Below are 18,674 nucleotides of genomic sequence, written 5' to 3' on the forward strand. Positions count from 1 at the left end.
TTTTCATCCAATGCCATTTTTTTAAATGAGGAAAATGAGTTGTTCGAGACCCAGTTGATAACATGAGGATATGGGACCAAAGTCCAGCTCTTTTGCAAGGCCTTCTGCTAATTTAATCAGATTTGATATAAAGTGACTGTTTTGCTCAGCACTTGATCCCCAGTACTGAGCATACTGCTTGCACAAAGATGCATCCTGCCCCTCTATAATGCAATGCCCACGAATTCCAGCATTCTTTTTTTTAAAAGAACTATTGTCCATTTGCATCAAAGGACATGGTCACGTCATATAATCTTTATATTTTTAAAGACTTATTTATTTATTTGAAAGACAGAGGTTTAGAGAGGGAAAGGGAGAGGTAGAGGGAGAGAGAGAGGGAGAGGGAGAGGGAGATGGAGAGAGAGATTTTCCATCTGCTGGTTTACTCCCCAAGTAGCTGCAAAGGCCAGGAGCTAATCTCCCACATTGGCAGGGGCACAAGCATTTGGGCCATCTTCCATAGCTTTTCCAGGCACATTAACAGGGAGTTTGATAGGAAGTAGAGCAACAGCTAAGACCTGAGAACCAGTGCTCATTGCTGTCACTGTAGTCAGCAGCTTAACCCACTGCACCACAATGCCAGATCCATACATATACTCTGTCAAAGTGCTTTATTCCTTGGTCCACATTATGGAGAGAATAGAATGCAAGTACTGATGGCAGAATAAATTTCTATAGAGTGCTTCAGATTTATTTTCATTTTCTCTTAGTGTCACTCATTCAGCAAACACTCACTGAATGTTAATTATATGATGAGTACAAAGCATAACAGATGAAAAGAACAATGTTCTTGTTCTCAAGGGTTTCAGAGACACACGTAATCACAAGGCAAGTGCCAGAGGAAATACAAACCCAAGATACAGAAGGAGGGAGAGTTAAATGTGACTAAGAGAGTGAGATGCCTTCCAGGGAGGAAAGCATAGCATTAGCATGAGCCTTAAGTAACCAAGTGTTCCCCAAATGTGTTAGCAATCTTGTCTCATGAGATGCCAACAAAACTCAAGTGCAAGGTGCACTGGGGGCATAACTTAGTGGAACAGGTAGTAGGAAATACCTACAACATATGGTACATTGGCAAAGGGCTAAGTTTGTATTTTGGAAAGATACCTGGCTGTAGGGTGAACAGCTATGAATGAACTCTGTTCTATTCATAACATGGACCATGGAATGAAGCATTTTGCTGGGGGTGGAGGGACATGACACAGATCACTGATGCAGGGATTTAAATCGAGAAGTGGTGGCTGAGAGAACTGGATTTAAATCGAGAACTAATGCCCAGAGGTGGGAGTAGTGTCAGTGAGAATGGAGTGGGGCAGAAAAGGGAGTGTTTAGGATACTGATTCAGTGGGCCCTGGTGTTCTCCTGTGTGATGAGCTTGAGAAAGGATTCTTGGAAGGCAGTGACCATACTAAGCTGAAGAGGTTTTACAATGAGGGATGAGTTCTGCTATTAGAGACAGCAAATGCAAACAAGGAGCACTCGGGGTGGAGATGATACAAGTGTTTTTATAGAAACTGAGCCTGTGGAATGTGCAGAAGGCACCTGGAAATGGAAATCTGCAGCTAATAACACCACCAAGAGTAGCAATAGCATCATCATCAACTAGTACTTAAGTATTTTCAATGTGTTGGCCCCTGTTTTATGATCATACCTACATTAACTTTATTTAATATTCACTAATACTAATAAAGACAAGGGTACTTCAAGTAGTTTCTGGAAAATAGAATTAAAGGATAGTTTATTTTGTTGCAAAAACTTCGAACATTTTACATGAGTGGGTCTTCAGAAAGTTTGTGAAAATGCATATATGCAAAAATTATGAATGGATTTCAAATATTTTTTAGAAACAAAACAAACATCTTTTAATTCCATTCTTCCACTAACTTTTTTTTTAAAAAGATTTATTTATTTATTTATTTATTTGAGAGGTAGAGTTATACAGGGAGAAGGAGAGGCAGAGAGAAAGATCTTCCTTCCATTGGTTTATCCCCTAAATAGTCACAATGGCTGGAGCTGTGCTGATCTGAAGCCAGGAGCCAGGTTTTTCTTCCTGGTCTCCCATGTGGGTGTAGGGGCCCAAGGACTTGGAACATCTTCTACTGCTTTCCTAGGCCATAGCAGAGAGCTGGATTGGAAGAGGAGCAGCCGAGACTAGAACCAGTGCCTATATAGGATGCTGGCGCTGCAGGTAGAGGATTAACCATTAACCTACTGTGCCACGGTGCCAGCCCCTACTAACTTTTTAAATTACCTCTATACTACTATTACTCTTACTTTATTGCTGAGTAAACTGAGTCTCAGAGAGCTAGTTTAAGTAACTTGCTCAAGGTCAGACACTAACGTTGGAATCAGAACTTGAACATAACCATGGTTAGGTTTATAACCATTATTGAACATTGCCTCTCATGTACAGAGTTGGTACTCATAAACATTTAGTTAAATCTGGAAGTGTGAAAGTTAGAAACTTGTAGAATGAGTTCAAAAGAGAAGTGAGGGAAGTCTAAGGCCTTTACAAGATAAGTAAGATACAAGATACACAGTAGGGACACAGTACTGAGTGCTGTTTGTGATTGAGAGCCCTACCTCACTCTCATTATTTGTGAAAACACATGAGACAATAAGAGGCTACTGAGGAGAAATTAAAGAGGGAACATAGAAGGTGAGACTTTTTATTTCTTTAAATGTTATAAATATGCTTTTTAGGGGCAGAGCAACCAAAATTTGGTAAGAAATATTTGGGATACAAGGTAATCCCAAATGTATTCATCTACTTTACTTTGATTTAATTACCAATATATAAAAATATCTAGAAAGATGGGTGTTTGGTACAACATTTGCTATTTGGGATACCCACATTCCAGGTAGGAGTGCCTGGGTTTAAGGCCTGTTTCTACTTTCACCCCAGTGATGGCTCAACTGGTTGGATTTTTTTTTTTTTTGACAGGTAGAGTGGACAGTGAGAGAGAGAGAGAGAGAGAGAGACAGAGAGAAAGGTCTTCCTTTACCACTGGTTCACCCTCCAATGGCTTCTGCGGCCGGCGTGCTGTGCCCAGCGCACTGTGCTGATCCGAAGCCAGGAGCCAGGTGCTTCTCCTGGTCTCCCATGTGGGTTCAGGGCCCAAGCACTTGGGCCATCCTCCTCTCCACTCCTGGGCCACAGCAGAGAGCTGGACTGGAAGAGGGGCAACCGGGACAGAATCCAGTGCCTGGACCGGGACTAGAACCCGGTGTGCCGGCGCCGCAAGGCGGAGGATTAGCCTATTGAGCCATGGTGCCGGCTCAACTGGTTGGATTTTTATCACTGAAGACCTGCATTGAGTTCCCAGCTCCTGGCTTTGTTCTGTGCTAACAATCTGACCGTTGTGGAGCAGTTGCAGTGTGAGTCAGTGCAAGGGCAATTCCTTTTTCCCTCTATCTCCCTACCTTTCAAAAAAAAAAAAAATAAAACAAAAATGTCTAAGATTCTTAAATTTTGACAAGGCAAAGACAGTTATTGTAGAAGTTGCACATTTTATTTTTTATAACCATTCCTTTCTGCTGATTTCTTTGGAGATCTAGAATCAGTAAGTGTACTGGATTAGGAATGGGATCTGAAATTCAGAGTTCTGATTCCTGATTCTCTGACATCATGTGTGTGAAGCTCGTCAGTTTACTAAACTGCTTTGAGAATCTGTGAAACAGGATAAAAATGCTCTTTTCATATGAAATTTAAATTACATGTATAGTGGCTGTCCCACAATAGACAATGATTTTTTCTTTTTAAAATAATATTATTTCTTTTTAGGTGAAAAGAATGTGAACATGCTATCTGGTAGGCTATTTTCTTTTTGAATATACCAAGGCTTAAATGTAGTTTAATGTCAGTCTGGATGGAGATTCTTCAGAGCAGTGTTTTTCAAAGTCTGGCTCATGGACCTCTACATCAAAATTGCCACAGTGGTTGACCAAACATGCACACTCCAACTCAATATTTAGAGAGTAGGGCATAGGAATCTGCATTATACAGCTCTTCAGTGATTTTTTTTTGGGTGTGCTAAGATTAGTGAATCACGGTATTAAAAAATGTTTCATCTTTTCTTAAGGGAGTAAAATCACTGTTTATCCTGCCCACAGACCTGGGCCTGCCTTCCTGTGGATCTGCACAGTAGGTCTATAAACAGATCCTGCCAGGTGGCCTGTGAATCTGGCCAGGCTGACTTTTTGAAGCCAATCTGTGAAGACCAGAAGAAGTTTTGGCTTATTTAAATGTGTGGACACCAATGCAAGCCTACAGAGATCATGAAGAATCAGGGAAACATGACATTACTGAGGGAAGAATAAATAATAAACAAAAGTAAACAATGGACTGTCAATAGATGGAAGTCTATGAACTGCCTGGCAAAGAATTCAAAATAATAATCCTAAAGAAGCTCAGTGAGCCACAGGAACACAGCAATTATGTGAAATCAGGAAAGCAATACATGAACACATGATTAGTCAATAGACAGAGATCACGTAAAGGAAGCAAACAGAAATTCTAGAGTGGAAGAATACAATAACAGAGGAAAAATTCAACAGAGAACCTCAACAGCTGAATTAATAAAGCAGAAGAGACAACCACCAAACTCAGAGCATTTGAAATATTCCCTTCATGTTCCACTGCTGCCACCTTAAACACAGCTCCATACAGTGCTCCACTGCCACTGCTGCCATGACCTATACCCTGTACCAGCACTCCCCTGTCGACTGCTCCTCCACCATGGAGGACATAAACAAGTACGGTAACACAAAGGCATTCTCAAACAGATTAAAAATAAGCTCAGCAAGAATCAGCAGGATAACGAATGGTAAAATGTTCACTGGAGGCTTGACCTGGGATATGAGCAAGGAAGAACTGACTGGGCAGGTGTTGTGGCACAGAGGGTTGAGCCACCACCTGTGTCATCAGCATCCCACATGAGCACCGGTTCAAGTCTTGGCTGCTTCAGTTTTGACCCAGGTCCCTGATAATGTACCAGGGAAAGCAGAGCAAGATGGTCCAAGTGCTTGGGACCCTGCCACCCACATCCAGGGGAGATCTGGATGAAGTCTGGCTCCTGGCTTTGGCCTGGCCCAGTCTCAGCCATTGCAGCCATTTTGGAAGTGAACCAGCATATGGAAGATCAATCTCTCTCCTTTCTGTAACTCCTCACCCCCTCCCTCTTTCTGAAACTCCAACTTTCAAATAAATACGCCTTAAAAAAAATCCAGAATGACATGACTGAATATTTGGCTTGATTTGAGGAAGTTGTAGACTGTACAGTTAAAACATATCCAGTCACTGGAAGATCAAGAAGATTTGGATTTATGCTTTACAAACTTCTCTGTTACAGACTTCTCTGTAGAAGTAGAAGTCTGTAGAAGTCTTTACAGACTTCTCTGTTGTTAGTGTTAAAGTTTTGGAACTGAAAGAACAGAAACCGGATGGCAAACTGATAGACCCCCAAAAGCCCAAAGCTTTAAAAAGGAAAGAGCTCCCTAAAAAGTTTTTTTTTGTGTGTGGGTGAAACGAGCCTAGATCCTTCTGAAGAACAAATGAAAGAATATTTTGGAGCCTTCAGAGACAGTGAAAATGCTGAACTACCCACGGATACAAAAATTAACGAAAAGAGGATTTTATTTTTATCACATATACAGGTGAAGAGCCAGTAAAGAAACTGTTACATAGCAGATACCATCAAATTGGTTCTGCGAAATGTGAAATCAATGTTGCAAAACCCAAAGAGGTATATAGGCAGCAACAGCAACAACCAAAAGGAGGAAGTTTTATAGCTGGTGGATGAGGTGGTTCTAGATGTTGTGGTTGAGGTCAGGGACAAAAGTGGAACCAAGGGTTTTGTAACTATTATGATCAAGGATGCAGAAATTATAATAGTGCCTATGGTGGAGATGAGAACTATAGTGGCTATGGTAGATATGACTATACTGGGTATAAATATGGGAACTATGGGTATGGACAGAGATATGCAGACTACAGTGGCCAACATAACGCTATGTCAAGGCATCCTGCTATAGTAATCAAGAGTATTGCACTGGCCTGAGGGAAGTCATTTTGAGAAATGGAACAGATTAGAGAACTCAGAAATAAATCCACATATTTATGATCAACTTATCTTTGACAAGGATGCCAAGAGTACATAACAGGGGAAAAAGATGGTCTCTTCAATAAATTGTTTTTGGAAAAGAATTTATTCACAAGCAAAGAATGAAACTGGATCATTGTTTCAGAGGATGCAGAAAAAAGAAACTAAAAATGGATTAAAGTTACAAAGTTAAGACTGGAAACCACGAAACTTCTCGAAGAAAATACAGGGAAATTATTTCTTGACATCGGCTCTGGCAATGATTCCTTGAAGGGTACCAAAAGCAACATGTGGGATTACATCAAAGTACAAAGCCTATGCAAAAACAAAGGAAATAATCTACATGATGAGAAGGAGACCAACTGAATGGATGAAAATATCTGCATACCATATATCTGGTAAGGGGCTAATGTCTAAAACATATAAAGAAGTCTGACAACTCACTAGCTTAAAAATGAAATAACCCAATTTAAAAGTGAGCAAATTATTTGAACAGATGTTTCTTCAGGGAATGCATACATAAGGTCAATAATTATGTGAAAAGGTGGTCAGTATCACTAATCTTCAGGGAAATGTAAATCAAAACCACAATTAGAGGCCAGTGCTGTGGCCTAGCAGGTAAAGCTGTCACCTGCAGCGCCAGCATGCCATATGGGTGCCGGTTCAAGTCCCAGCTGCTCCACTTCCAATGTAGCTCTCTGTAATGGCCTGGGAAAATAGCAGAAGATGGCCCAAGGACTTAGGACCCTGCACCTACATGGGAGAAAAAGCTCCTGGCTCCTGACTTCAGATTGGCACAGTTCCAGCCACTGCGGCCATGTGGGCAGTGAACCAGCAGATGGAAGACTTCTCTGTCTCTTTGTCTCTCTGCTTCTGCCTCTCTGTAACTCTGCCTTTCAAATAAATAAGTAAATATTTAAAAAATAAAATAAAAACCATAATGAAATACCAACTCACACCTGCTAGGATGATTATTATCGAATAATAAAAACATAACAAATGTTGGTATGGATTTGGAGAAAAAGGCACCCTTGTACACACTGATGGGAATGTAAATTATAGAAACAGTGTGGAAAATCCTCACCAAATCAAAGAGACCTACCATATGATCCAGCAATCCTACTTCTGGGAATGTATCCAAAGGAAATGATGTCAGGATCCTAAAGAGATTATCTATACTCCTATGTCATTTTAACACCAGTCCCAATAGACAAGGTTTAGAAGAAATTTAAACATCCATCAATGGATAAATGGATCAAGACAATATGATATACACATACCAAAGAATATTATTCAATCTTAAAATAGAAGGAAATCCTGTCATTTGAGATGACACAGATGAACCAGGAGAGTATTTTGCTCATTCATAAAAGCCATGCAGGGGCAGGCACTCTGGTGCTTAGCCGCTGCTTAGGAAGCTCTCGTCCCACATCCAACTGCTGGTTGGAATCCCAGTTACTCTGCTTCCTATCTAGCATCCTGCCAATGTGTCTGGGAGGCAGTAGTGGATGACCTAAGTACCTGGGCTTCTGTCACGCATGTGGAAGACCCAGATTGATCTGGTTTCTGCTTTCTGGTTTTGGTCTGGCTGTTGTGGGCATTTGGGGATGAACCAGTAGATGGAAGGTTTCCTCTCTTCTCTGCCTCTCCCTCTCTCTGCCACTCTTTCAAATAATAAAATCTTGGAATAAAATAAAGCAATACATTGAACACAATGTGATAAAAATTACTTGAAGAATCTAAAATAGTCAAACTGATGGAAGCAAGGAGAAGAATGCTGGTTGCTGGGGAGGAACGAGGAGGAGATGGATAGGTATTTATCAAAGGGTAATGTTTTAGTTGTGTCGGATGAGTAAGTCCTAGAGGCCTACCTCATAGCATAATGTCTATGGTTACAAGTACTGTTTGTTAAGAGGTAGATTTTATGTTCTGTTAAAAGTAGTTATTTGGGGCCGGCGCCATGGCGCACTCGGTTAATTCTCCGCCTGTGGTGCCAGCATCCTATATGGGCACCGGTTCTAGTCCCCATTGCTCCTCTTCCAGTCCAGCTCTCTGCTGTGGCCTGGGAAAGCAGTAGAGGATGGCCCAAGTACCTTGGGCCCCTGCACCCACATGGGAGACCGAGAGGAAGCACCTGGCTCCTGGCTTTGGATTGGCACAGCTCCGGCCATAGCGGCCATTTGGGGTGTGAACCAATGGAGGGAAGACTTTTCTGTCTCACTGTCTGTAAATCTACTTGTCAAATAAATAAATAAATAAATATTGTAGTTATTCACTACCCCCATTCCCTAATAATAGATTAAGAGGCTTGAGGACATTTCTGGAGCTGAGTAATGGATTTATGGCACAGAAAATAGTGATACTTTTTTTTTTTTATTTGACAGATAGAGTTAGACAGTGAGAGAGACAGAGAGACAGAGAGACAGAGAGAAAGGTGATACTTATTGAGTATATATAATTATCTACAAACTCATCAAGTAGTAAAAATCAAATATGCACACAATTTTAATGTAACTCATTCCTCAATAAAGTGCTTTAAAATATAATTACAGAGATTCATTTAGAATCAATTTTAAAATACAATTCTTAAAAGATTTGTTTGCTTGTTTGAAAGACACAGGGACAAAGAGAGAGGGAGAGACAGAGAGACAGAGAGAGAGAGAGAGAGAGAGAGAGAGGGATCTTCCATTTGCTAATTCACTTAAGAAATGGCTGTAACAGCCAGGGAAGGGTCAGGTCAAACCCAACAGCCAGGAGCTCCATCCTGGTCTCCCACATGGTGGCAGGTTCATAAGTACTTGGGCCACCTTTGGTCATTAGCAGGGAGCTGGATTGGAAGAAGAGAAGCTGGGACCTAATCTGGTACTCATATGGGATACCTGTGCTACAGGTGGAGGCTTAACCTACTGTGCTACAGTGCTGGCCCCAGGACAAACATTTTAAATATTACAGAAAATCTTCCTAGACAAGGCTGAGCTCTCAAGAATCTTTTCCTTTCTTAACTCAAATACACTACCTTTTTCAATTAACCATATACATTTGATGCAGAAAAATATTTAAGCTTAATTCCCCAGAAATGAATGCAGAGAGGCAATGTGATTGTATCTGTCTTCTTTGCAGCCCCTTGCTCTCCCCCAAGCACCAAATATGTCCTCATTGGACTGGTTTTCTTTTTCTTTTTCCTTTTTTGCCTTGCTGCTTAATTAACCCTGTATCATTTGCCTGCTAACACGCAGCTGAATGACTTCCATTATGCAGACTTCTCACAAAAGGCAACTTCCACAATAGGGCTGTGCTGATGGGGAGGGTACATCTGGATAAAATGTCCCTGGATGCCTCAGAGAAGGAAAGTGCAATGCTAACCTGATTGCGCCTTAGTGAGCTGTGTGGACAATGCTGCGAGCTGCAGTGCCAGGCTCCTGCAAGGCTGGAAATCTCTCAGTTCCTCCAGAAGGAGCCTGGCTCTCTGGAGGGTCACCTCCCTGCCCACCCGCTGGTTAGTTTTCCTATTGTCCTTTTTGCCATCTCCTTGTTGGTGAGTTTGTGATACACATGGGTATGTAGGTCCTTGGTGCAGTGGTCAAGGGGACATGACCAAGCTGGTCTAACACATCTTTCTTCATGCTTGCTTTCCACCTTTGTTCTGTTCCCAGAGAACTTAGGAACCACACACACACACACACACACACACCCGCAAAACAAATTTAAAGAAAAAAAATCAACTATAATATTACCACCCCAAGGAAAAGGTGCTACATACTGGTGTTTATCCTCACAATCTTTTTTCTAGGTGATGTAAATTCAGATCATACTTCACACTTTAAAAATACAGCTTTTTTCATTTACTATGCTGTTATGAAATCTTTCTTTTATCATTAATAGTTTTTAATACCATTTCTTAGTACAGATGTACCATAATTTAACTCTGTTATAGATTAAAGTCATTTCCCAATTTGGAGTAGACATAACAAATATAAAAATATATATATATTTGTGCATCTCTGCATAGTATAAAAAGGCACAAAAAGTGAAAAGGTATGAATGTACTAGATTGATCTCCATTACAGGGCTGTGCACTTTCAAACACTGAAAATATGAGGGTCTCACCCCACCTTTGCTAAACTTGGCTGTTAGCTTAAAGATGTTTATATCTACTTGCTGCAAAAAAGTCTGTTCTGTGGCTTTACTTTACATTCCTTAAATTATCAAAGAGGCTTAGTATTTTCTGTGTTTGTAGGACACTTAATGCTTTTTCTTTTCTGAAAGTATACTCTGTTTATGGAATTGGGAGTGGTTTTTCCTTTGCTTCTTGTATATTCTCCCAGCTGTCTAACAGGACGCATTGATGAAGCCCTGCAGCATGAGGGGTTTTATCTGCTCACCTGGAACTGCCACCTGGAGCCCATCCATTCCCTCTCCTCAGTCTCTCTCAGTCCCTCTGATGTCAGGTTCTCTCTTCTTTCCTAATCAGCGCCTGGTCTCAACTGCCTTCCCTGGTAGTCTGTTACAGCTTAGTGGGATTCTAAGTCATCTAATTGCTAAATGACACACTCATTTATGTTTCATCCCTGCTTATGCAATTAAAGGCCATAGCATTTGTCACAGATATTTTGAGCTTCAAATAGGAAATCCTGGGAGAATCCCAGGAGAAGACGACTTCGGACACCAGCTATTTCTGTGCATCTTTGAGATCAGATCTAGAGCTCCAGGGCTGTCACCAAAACAAATGGGCTAAATTCAGAGACTGAGGACGACTTTAATTTGTCTTGGTGTTCAAACAGTAAGAAAACATGAACGCAGCATATGGAGATAAAAAACAAGTTACATTTTCAAGAGCAAAGGTCTCGGCCGGCACCGCGGCTCACTAGGCTAATCCTCCACCTTGCAGCGCCGGCACACCAGGTTCTAGTCCCAGTCGGGGTGCCGGATTCTGTCCCAGTTGCCCCTCTTCCAGGCCAGCTCTCTGCTGTGGCCAGGGAGTGCAGTGGAGATGGCCCAAGTGCTTGGGCCCTGCACCCCATGGGAGACCAGGATAAGTGCCTGGCTGCTGTCATCAGATCAGCGCGGTGTGCCGGCCGCTGCGCACCGGCCACGGTGGCCATTGGAGGGTGAACCAACGGCAAAAGGAGGACCTTTCTCTCTGTCTCTCTCTCTCACTGTCCACTCTGCCTGTCAAAAAAAAAAGAGCAAAGGTCTCAAGAGATGCCAAGACTCATTATAAGCTATCAAGAAGTTCATTGTCTAAATCTGAGGTTTTCTTGCATTTTAAACTATAATTTCTGAATTAAACTATAATTTCTGAATTAGATATGTAGAATTAAACTATAATTTATGAATTAGATATGTAGAAAGATAAGACAGATATTTCCAAAAAAAACCTCAGTTGAAAATTACTTTTAAATTTGATTTCAAAAGGAGAATAAGTAGTACATTACCTTTGAAACAAGCAGTGAAATGATTTCTTTTACAGCGTTGTCAATCAAATCATCGATTTTTGAATGGTACTGTTGCTAGACATTGAAAGGCAAAGATGCATTAGTTGATATTGGCACAAAACTTGTTCTAGGACATAAATGCTCTAAAGCTACTAGTTATGACATATCAGAGTTACTTAAAATGATCATTTTGAACATTAAAAGAACAAAACCTTGAAAACGATCCACCCAATCAACACTTTTCACATTGTCGTCTGAAAATTTTCCCATGTGCACTGTTGAGTTAAGCAGCTAATGGGGTTATTATTGAGATGAATTGAGTTCTTATTCTTATTCAGGCAGAGGAATGTGAAGGATACTTTTTGTCTTCTCCTCTATAATTAAGGTGGCCGTGTATTTTTCTAAAGGGTTGGTTTAGCTGGAGAAGCAAAATGACTAGAAAAAGATTTAATTAATACAGCATTTCATGTCTGACAACTCTCATTCATAAGTTATTTTAAATGTGCTCTAGAAATAAAACGAGCGTCCATTGTTCTCTCTAAAAGGACCTCTTTGTCAGCACAGGCAGCAGCAGTTTATACAGTTCTTACAAAATGCTCAAGCAAGGGCAAAATTAAAATTTCATCCACAAAGGGGAATAGATGGTAACAAATTAATAGGCTATAAAAGGTATAACAAAACGACACTCACTCCCCTTAGTTTATTATCGCTTCCTTATGAAAAAGACGCCTCCAAATAAATACAAAAAATGATGTATTTAAAATAAACCTGAAAGGCTTTTTTTTTTCCTTAGGAGAATACTAGAGGGTTCCATTCTTAAATTAGCAGGAGCTTGGGCTTCCACAGTGTGTGAAGGCCCATCCATTTAAACAGTAATTCTTCCTTTAGAAGCATTTATCTGACAGCAGATTGTCCCCAATAGCCACTTCACAGAAAATGTGACTTGTAAAGACTAACCCTATCTTGATGGTTCAAGGCTTCTTGGAACAGCTAACACAATGCACCAAGTAAAAGTACTCAGGTCAGTATAAACATTAGACCAACTTAACAGCTGCTGGTTGAATGGTTTTCTAAGATGTAAGTTTTTGAAAGCTAAGTTTTTTTTTCTTTTTTTCTGAAAACATGTCTCAAAGTTTCCACACAGAACAAAACATCAACTTAGGTCTGCTTTGGAAGAAATGGGAATGATCCCTGCTCCCAAGCACTGTGAGAGTTACAAGTAGTCATCATCCACCTGTCTCAATAAAAAATGAAGAAAGTGTAATTTTGGAATGTCTGGATTTTTTTCTTTTTCTTTTCGTGACTGTGAGTGTGTAAAGATAAGCGGTTTGGAATTAGCCACTTAACCATGAACGTGGACCTTCCTAGATAAACACTGCACCCAGGAAAGCTCATCTGTCCTTTGGACGGCCTTTCAGATCCCCAAATTTGTGCTCCCCCCAGAGACAATGGACATGTGGAGGTGGGTTTCTATGACAGTAGTGCTGACACTCGCTTTTGGAAAACCTTGAAGTGAAATACAAGGGGGGAGGATCAGAAAAAACATACAACATAACAGAGGAAAAAAGCTGAATTAGCTGCCTGGTGGTTAGGGTTCTGATCCAACCTACATTAGTAACAACTGAGTCAGGCAGGCTGTTACTGGAACATGTCTGAAGTCCACTGAACAAGTCCAGTGCCCTGGCTGATTGGAAAGGTGAGGCCCTCACAGAAACACAGCAAAGGCTCCCAGCTCCTGGCTGAAAGTCAGACAGGGACTGAGTGCGGGAGCTTATGCAAATGAGCTCTGTGTCTGCAGAAGGGGAAATTAAGCACCAGCCAGAAGCTACCCTGGGAAAGAACAGGAAAGGGATACAGGAGGTGGGTGGTAGGCCTCCCAGTTCTTTCCTCCGTGGAAACTGCTCCAAAACATACAGGGAATCCAAACCCAGATCTCTAAATGGTTCTTAAAGATGTCTTATACTCAACATTTTCCTCCAACTGTCAAGGATTTCAATTTCAACTTAAAAGTAATCAAATGTCACCAGAAAGTTATTGGACATAAAATAATAGAGCTTCTTCATGTTAAACTTTTGGGTTGCTATGATTCTAGAAATTCTTAAAAGCAAGTGATGAGCCACCAAAGAGGAAATTTACACCCATTCTATTGATAAGAAGGGAAAATCAGTGGCCTCTAGGAGTCATGAAATTCTCCTATAATGCACACCCTTAGGTTGCTGCTTTCTTTGATACCCAATCCAGTGATGAACAGAGAGGGAGAAAAGAAGGAGAGGACAGAAGGAAGAATGAGAAGGAACAAGCAATAGACAAGCACAAACAAAACTTAAAAGGAAGGAAGAAAGGAAGAAGTATACGTCTTAAACATATTATCCAAGGGACAAAACCAAATGTATGAGGTTAGGTTTGTTAGATTTTTATGATATGGGATTCTGCAGTTGTTAAGTTTATCCGACTAGATCTAACTTACACGAATAGTAAAACTGTTAGCAGCATCTAGAACCTGCCTTGGCTGCACGGGGTTGGCAGAGGTGGTCTGGGAACATGGAAGAGTGGGGAGGTGGCCTGAGAATTCCTGTTTCATAAATATGTTCAATAAAGACAAAAGCACATATATGCCACATATAGGGTACAGAAAGTTAGTTGAGACAGTTATTCAATAAGGGATCTGCACAGTTTTCAAAGACAAAACATCCCAAAGGAGATCACAAACAGGTTGAAACAGAATGTATTAGCAATAGACTTTATATTACTTAATGTAAAACTGATATTTTTTCTATTTGGATAAACAGGATATTTGACCAAAAAATTCGTATGTTTTGGTCGCCAACAATAAAAACCTATACATTCATACAAAATATTTCAAATTAGATAATGCTACATAGCAGGGTTTAGTAGATCACAACTCTTTCTTAAGCAAATTTCCCCCACATCTTCCTTCAAAAGCAAACTGTTATACCCTCCTTCTCCAGAAGATGACCTCAAACTTACTTTAAGAATCCCTGCTAGGAGTCCAGGGAAATCAGAGATCAGACCTGGTCTGAAACCCTGGTCTCCCTACACTCAGGTGAGTATCACAATTTCACCTGTATCCTACAAACACACAAGAAATGAAGACTCGTAAGATATCAGTGCAATCCACCTGTCTTAAAAGATTTTTGTCTTTCTCTTACAATGAATTTGAAAGGTGCTGAACTCTTCTGGAATGGAAGCATTCTACTTTGAGAACAAATCCTTCCAATAGGAATCCCTGCTTCCCTGAATGACCTATTAGTGTGGTTTTTTTTTATCCCTGTCCTCAACCAATGGGACAATGGGATGAAGTGGCTGTGAGGGCAGATGAACGCAGTTGTCTGCTTTTCTGCAGCTACAGATAACAAGGATTCTAAACACTGTGTGGTTCTGTGATCTCAACATCTGTCCCTGAGGGAATGGCCTGAGACTGCTGACTCATTACACACAGCTGACACATGAGCAGATCATTCACTCACTAATCACTCCATTAAACTCTACTCTTGGTCTCAGCAGAGCATGCTTGCATCATCATGTGGCATGTGAGAAAACAGAATTATAATTCAAGAACACAGAAGGGGCTACATTATGAGTAAGGAGTCCATAAGATTTTTATCTCAGCGATGACAATATAACAAATTTAGTAGATATTTGGAGCGGTAATTTCCTGATAATTTAGAAAAATAATCTGATGGATTTAACTATGTAGTGTGTATTTTTAATGGTTACATGTGGTCTAATAATATAGTTTTTCAACAGCTTTGTTGCTTTCCATAAAATGGAGTCCATTTGCTCACCTATGAATGTAATACATGTACTAATTTGCAACAATTCCCAGACATCTATTTAGAGAGAAAGCCTCCCTCTGCAACCACGTGAGAATATTTCCTGGAGAGAAAAAATGAAGTGTAAAGTCCTTTTGCAATGAAATTCTTGCTTACCACTTTTCAGAGTTGCTAATGGTTTTACACCTGCACATTTTGAACTATATTAATTGTGTATAAGTTGTAGGGAACTAATTGTCTCTGGTGAGAAGGTACAGGTGCAGACATAATGAACAGTAGCAAATTACTCTTCAAGCCCATCCACCTATTAATGTAAAGAATCATTTCACCATGCAACAATGTTTGTCATTTCTGTGTGTGACTGTTTTTCTTTTTAAATGCTAGAGTGAGGTTTTGCTTACAGGGGAGGACTTTTAAAGCAGTGAAAACAAATCAGTCTGTTCAATCACTCAAAAAATATTACTAAGTGCCTAGTATGTGTCATGTAATACACTTGATCTTAGCCAAAAGGCCGAGAAGTGATGTGTCATGTAATACAGTATGTGTTAAAATAAGAACCAATGAATAAACACAGAATTAGTGGGAATAAGCAAGATTCCATAAACTAGATGATAAAAAAAGAATGGCTTATGAAGAGATCTAAGATATTATTCTCAGGCAGACAATCAAAGGCTTAGATCTGGGTATTGAAAAGCATGAGGTAGATTATAGAAGTCATTGGTGTCCAAGCCAGGTAGAGATAATAAATTGTGTTGTAGGGATCAGAGAATGAACATTCTATGGCACTGACATATCAGTTACATATATGTAAGTTTGTATGCTATAGTATTAGAAATCCATTTTCCCCCAAATTGCTCAAAGAATGAAATATGAGCACACACGTAAATACAAGTTATGGCTAAATATCTAATGCCTGTATCTGGGTCAAAGTCCATGAAATTTGCAAATAGCAGTTCTCCTCTATTTCCACAGTTAACTGTACACTCCTGCTTGGATGAAAATTGTTAGCACAGTTAAGAGCTGCCTTGAGTTTAACTTCCAGGTGTCATCAGTACAACTGGTAAGATTTAAACTATTCATAGAAAACAAAAACAGTTTTACCTACAAAAAAGATATTGCATAAGGATTTTCAAACCATGTGACTTAGAGAATCTAGGTAGTACCTCATGACCACCATATTTTGGGGATCGTCAAAGTGTCTCAGGACAGAGCCTGCTACTTCCTTATTTCCGAAGACTACTACATCCCAGGCCATGAGTGGGAGGAGAGACTGTTTCATTGGTGGGCTGGCACCTCACTGAATCCACAATTAGGCTTATTGTAGAAGTGACCTGGGGTGTGGCCTCCAGCTCAAATTTGTAGGGGTTGACCTTATAGATGCTATATGTCAACTAAAACCTCAAACTCTCAATTCTCCTGGTTTTAATGAAAGTGAATACTGTAGATGCATGCTTGACAATGTTAATAATCACTCTGCTCCTACATTTATTCTGATTTTAATTTAAAGAAAGGTGATATATTTGGTTTTAAATAATTTTATCTTTAAACACCTCAGGGTTGTTTGTTTCTGTAACTAAACTGGAGAAACACTACTCTCAATATTTTTTAAAGTATAATATCTACACCCATTTTAATAAGTCTTTGGACTATTGTTACATAACAGTAAGATGTTCGTCACATATTCATACACACAAAAAAATCTGGAAATGGAATTATACTATTTTCATTTGAAGAGATAAAAATAAAAGGCACTTACAGAAAATTGTAATGAAAATGTGCTTTTATAAAAAAAAAACAACAAACAGAAAACAAAACAAACTTACCCATTGACTACCAAACTGGGTCATGCCATGGTAGGGGAGGGAGGGAGTCAGAAAAGATGATGAAAGAGAATATGGAAAGAATAAAAAAATGATAAAAAGCAATTACAATGGGAAAAAAGGCAAAAAAGTAAACTTAAAGACTCAAAGAAAAATAATTCTATTTTCACCCAGTTACCACTCTAAACAAAAATAAATAATGAAGTAAAATGAAATTGTATTTCCAATCAAGCCAAATAAAATAGACATTAAATGGAAACAATGGAATATTTATTGATGAGACCTAGGCCTAGTTTTTAAATTTGTTTCTATTTGAGCATTAAAAAAATCGAAACTTGTGGAAATAAAATATTTCATATGCTATTTTTTTGTGGCTAGCTTTTATGGATGCAAACTCTGGATATTCTAAATTTGTATAAACAAAATAGGTAGCTTTTTAGCTTTCTCATTTGCTTATAAAAAGCAAGGTTTATGTAAATACACAACACCTAAAAGGTATATCTCAAATTCAGTGGCCACTTGCACAATATTAAGCAGGCAATATTTATATTAAAAAGGAGAAACTGACAAGTGCAAAAGATACGGGGCATTCTGTTCGGGTCGTAAACATTTGATATTGGTCTCTTCTGACCCAATCAAGTGAGAGAACATTCTGGAAGCTGCACCCCTCCACCCCCCAGAGCACGCTGTGCTGCATTTCAAGTTCCACTTACCTCCTGTCCTCCATCAAGGGCACAGAGTTTGGTGCTTTGCTTTTTGGCATCAACTAATACATTAAACATTGTACACATGGAAGCTGGAATGCGTAAGTCAGTTGTTTTGCTTGCCTTTTGCAACTTGAGTTCAAATGCACTTCTTGTTCTAGTTATTAAAACATGAATTCAGAGTAAGAAATTCTGACATATATTCCACCTGTTTTGTAAAACTGAACTCAACACCACAAGATGCTATTTTAAAACATGCAAATAAGGAGTGAGCAGCATGGAGGTGCTTGGAGATTAGGGGTAGGATACTCTTCTTTAAGTCATCTCCAATGAAAAATTGGACTGCATTATTTTCTATTAAACTTAACTTCATGCAGTCACACAGACAATTCCAAACGAAGATAACTGTTCTATGTGGTATGTCACCCTTGTTGTTTCACTTAAATGCCTGAATTAATTTCCAAGTAGAAACATGACTTCTTTGCATGAGAGCAGGTTAAAAAAAAAAAAAAAAAAAAAACTCCGAGGGGTTAGTAAATAATAAACAAAAAGACAAGTCTTTGAAAACTCTAAAACATGATAATCAATGTATAGCAGAGAATGTGTGTGTAACTCTTTAATATCACTTAACACCATCTTAAAATACCTGAATTACAGATGGGTTTTTGAAAGAAACTGCATTAAAAGGCAATTTAAAATTGATTTGGCTGAAGTATCCAAAGAATATCCACAGACTTGAGATGTCAGCATCACAGATGATTAAAAAAAAATAAACATGAAA

At 39.5% G+C, this 18,674-nt stretch overlaps 1 protein-coding gene and 2 pseudogenes across 11 annotated transcripts in view; 1 reads left to right on the plus strand and 2 right to left on the minus strand.

Moving 5' to 3' along the window:
- CADPS2 (calcium dependent secretion activator 2) overlaps positions 1 to 18,674 on the minus strand; it is a 665,654-nt gene that overhangs the window by 51,813 nt on the left and 595,167 nt on the right. For 7 of the 11 annotated variants that reach the window (XM_051849752.2, XM_070071264.1, XM_008258271.4 and 4 more), the window contains 3 exons: positions 17,903 to 18,050; positions 17,193 to 17,207; positions 11,576 to 11,650 (listed from right to left, as the gene is read on the minus strand). In XM_051849752.2, the coding sequence (XP_051705712.2) occupies positions 11,576 to 11,650; positions 17,193 to 17,207; positions 17,903 to 18,050 (238 nt within the window). The remainder of the gene's footprint in view (positions 1 to 11,575; positions 11,651 to 17,192; positions 17,208 to 17,902; positions 18,051 to 18,674) is intronic. The other 4 variants (XM_008258272.4, XM_051849753.2, XM_008258270.4 and 1 more) reach the window with 1 other exon arrangement.
- On the plus strand, positions 4,730 to 6,169 carry LOC138849136 (heterogeneous nuclear ribonucleoprotein D-like; annotated as a pseudogene).
- On the minus strand, positions 15,770 to 15,892 carry LOC127491950 (U2 spliceosomal RNA; annotated as a pseudogene).

The sequence above is a fragment of the Oryctolagus cuniculus genome, chromosome 3, assembly GCF_964237555.1.
Source record: "Oryctolagus cuniculus chromosome 3, mOryCun1.1, whole genome shotgun sequence".
Taxonomy (NCBI): Eukaryota; Metazoa; Chordata; class Mammalia; order Lagomorpha; family Leporidae; genus Oryctolagus; species Oryctolagus cuniculus.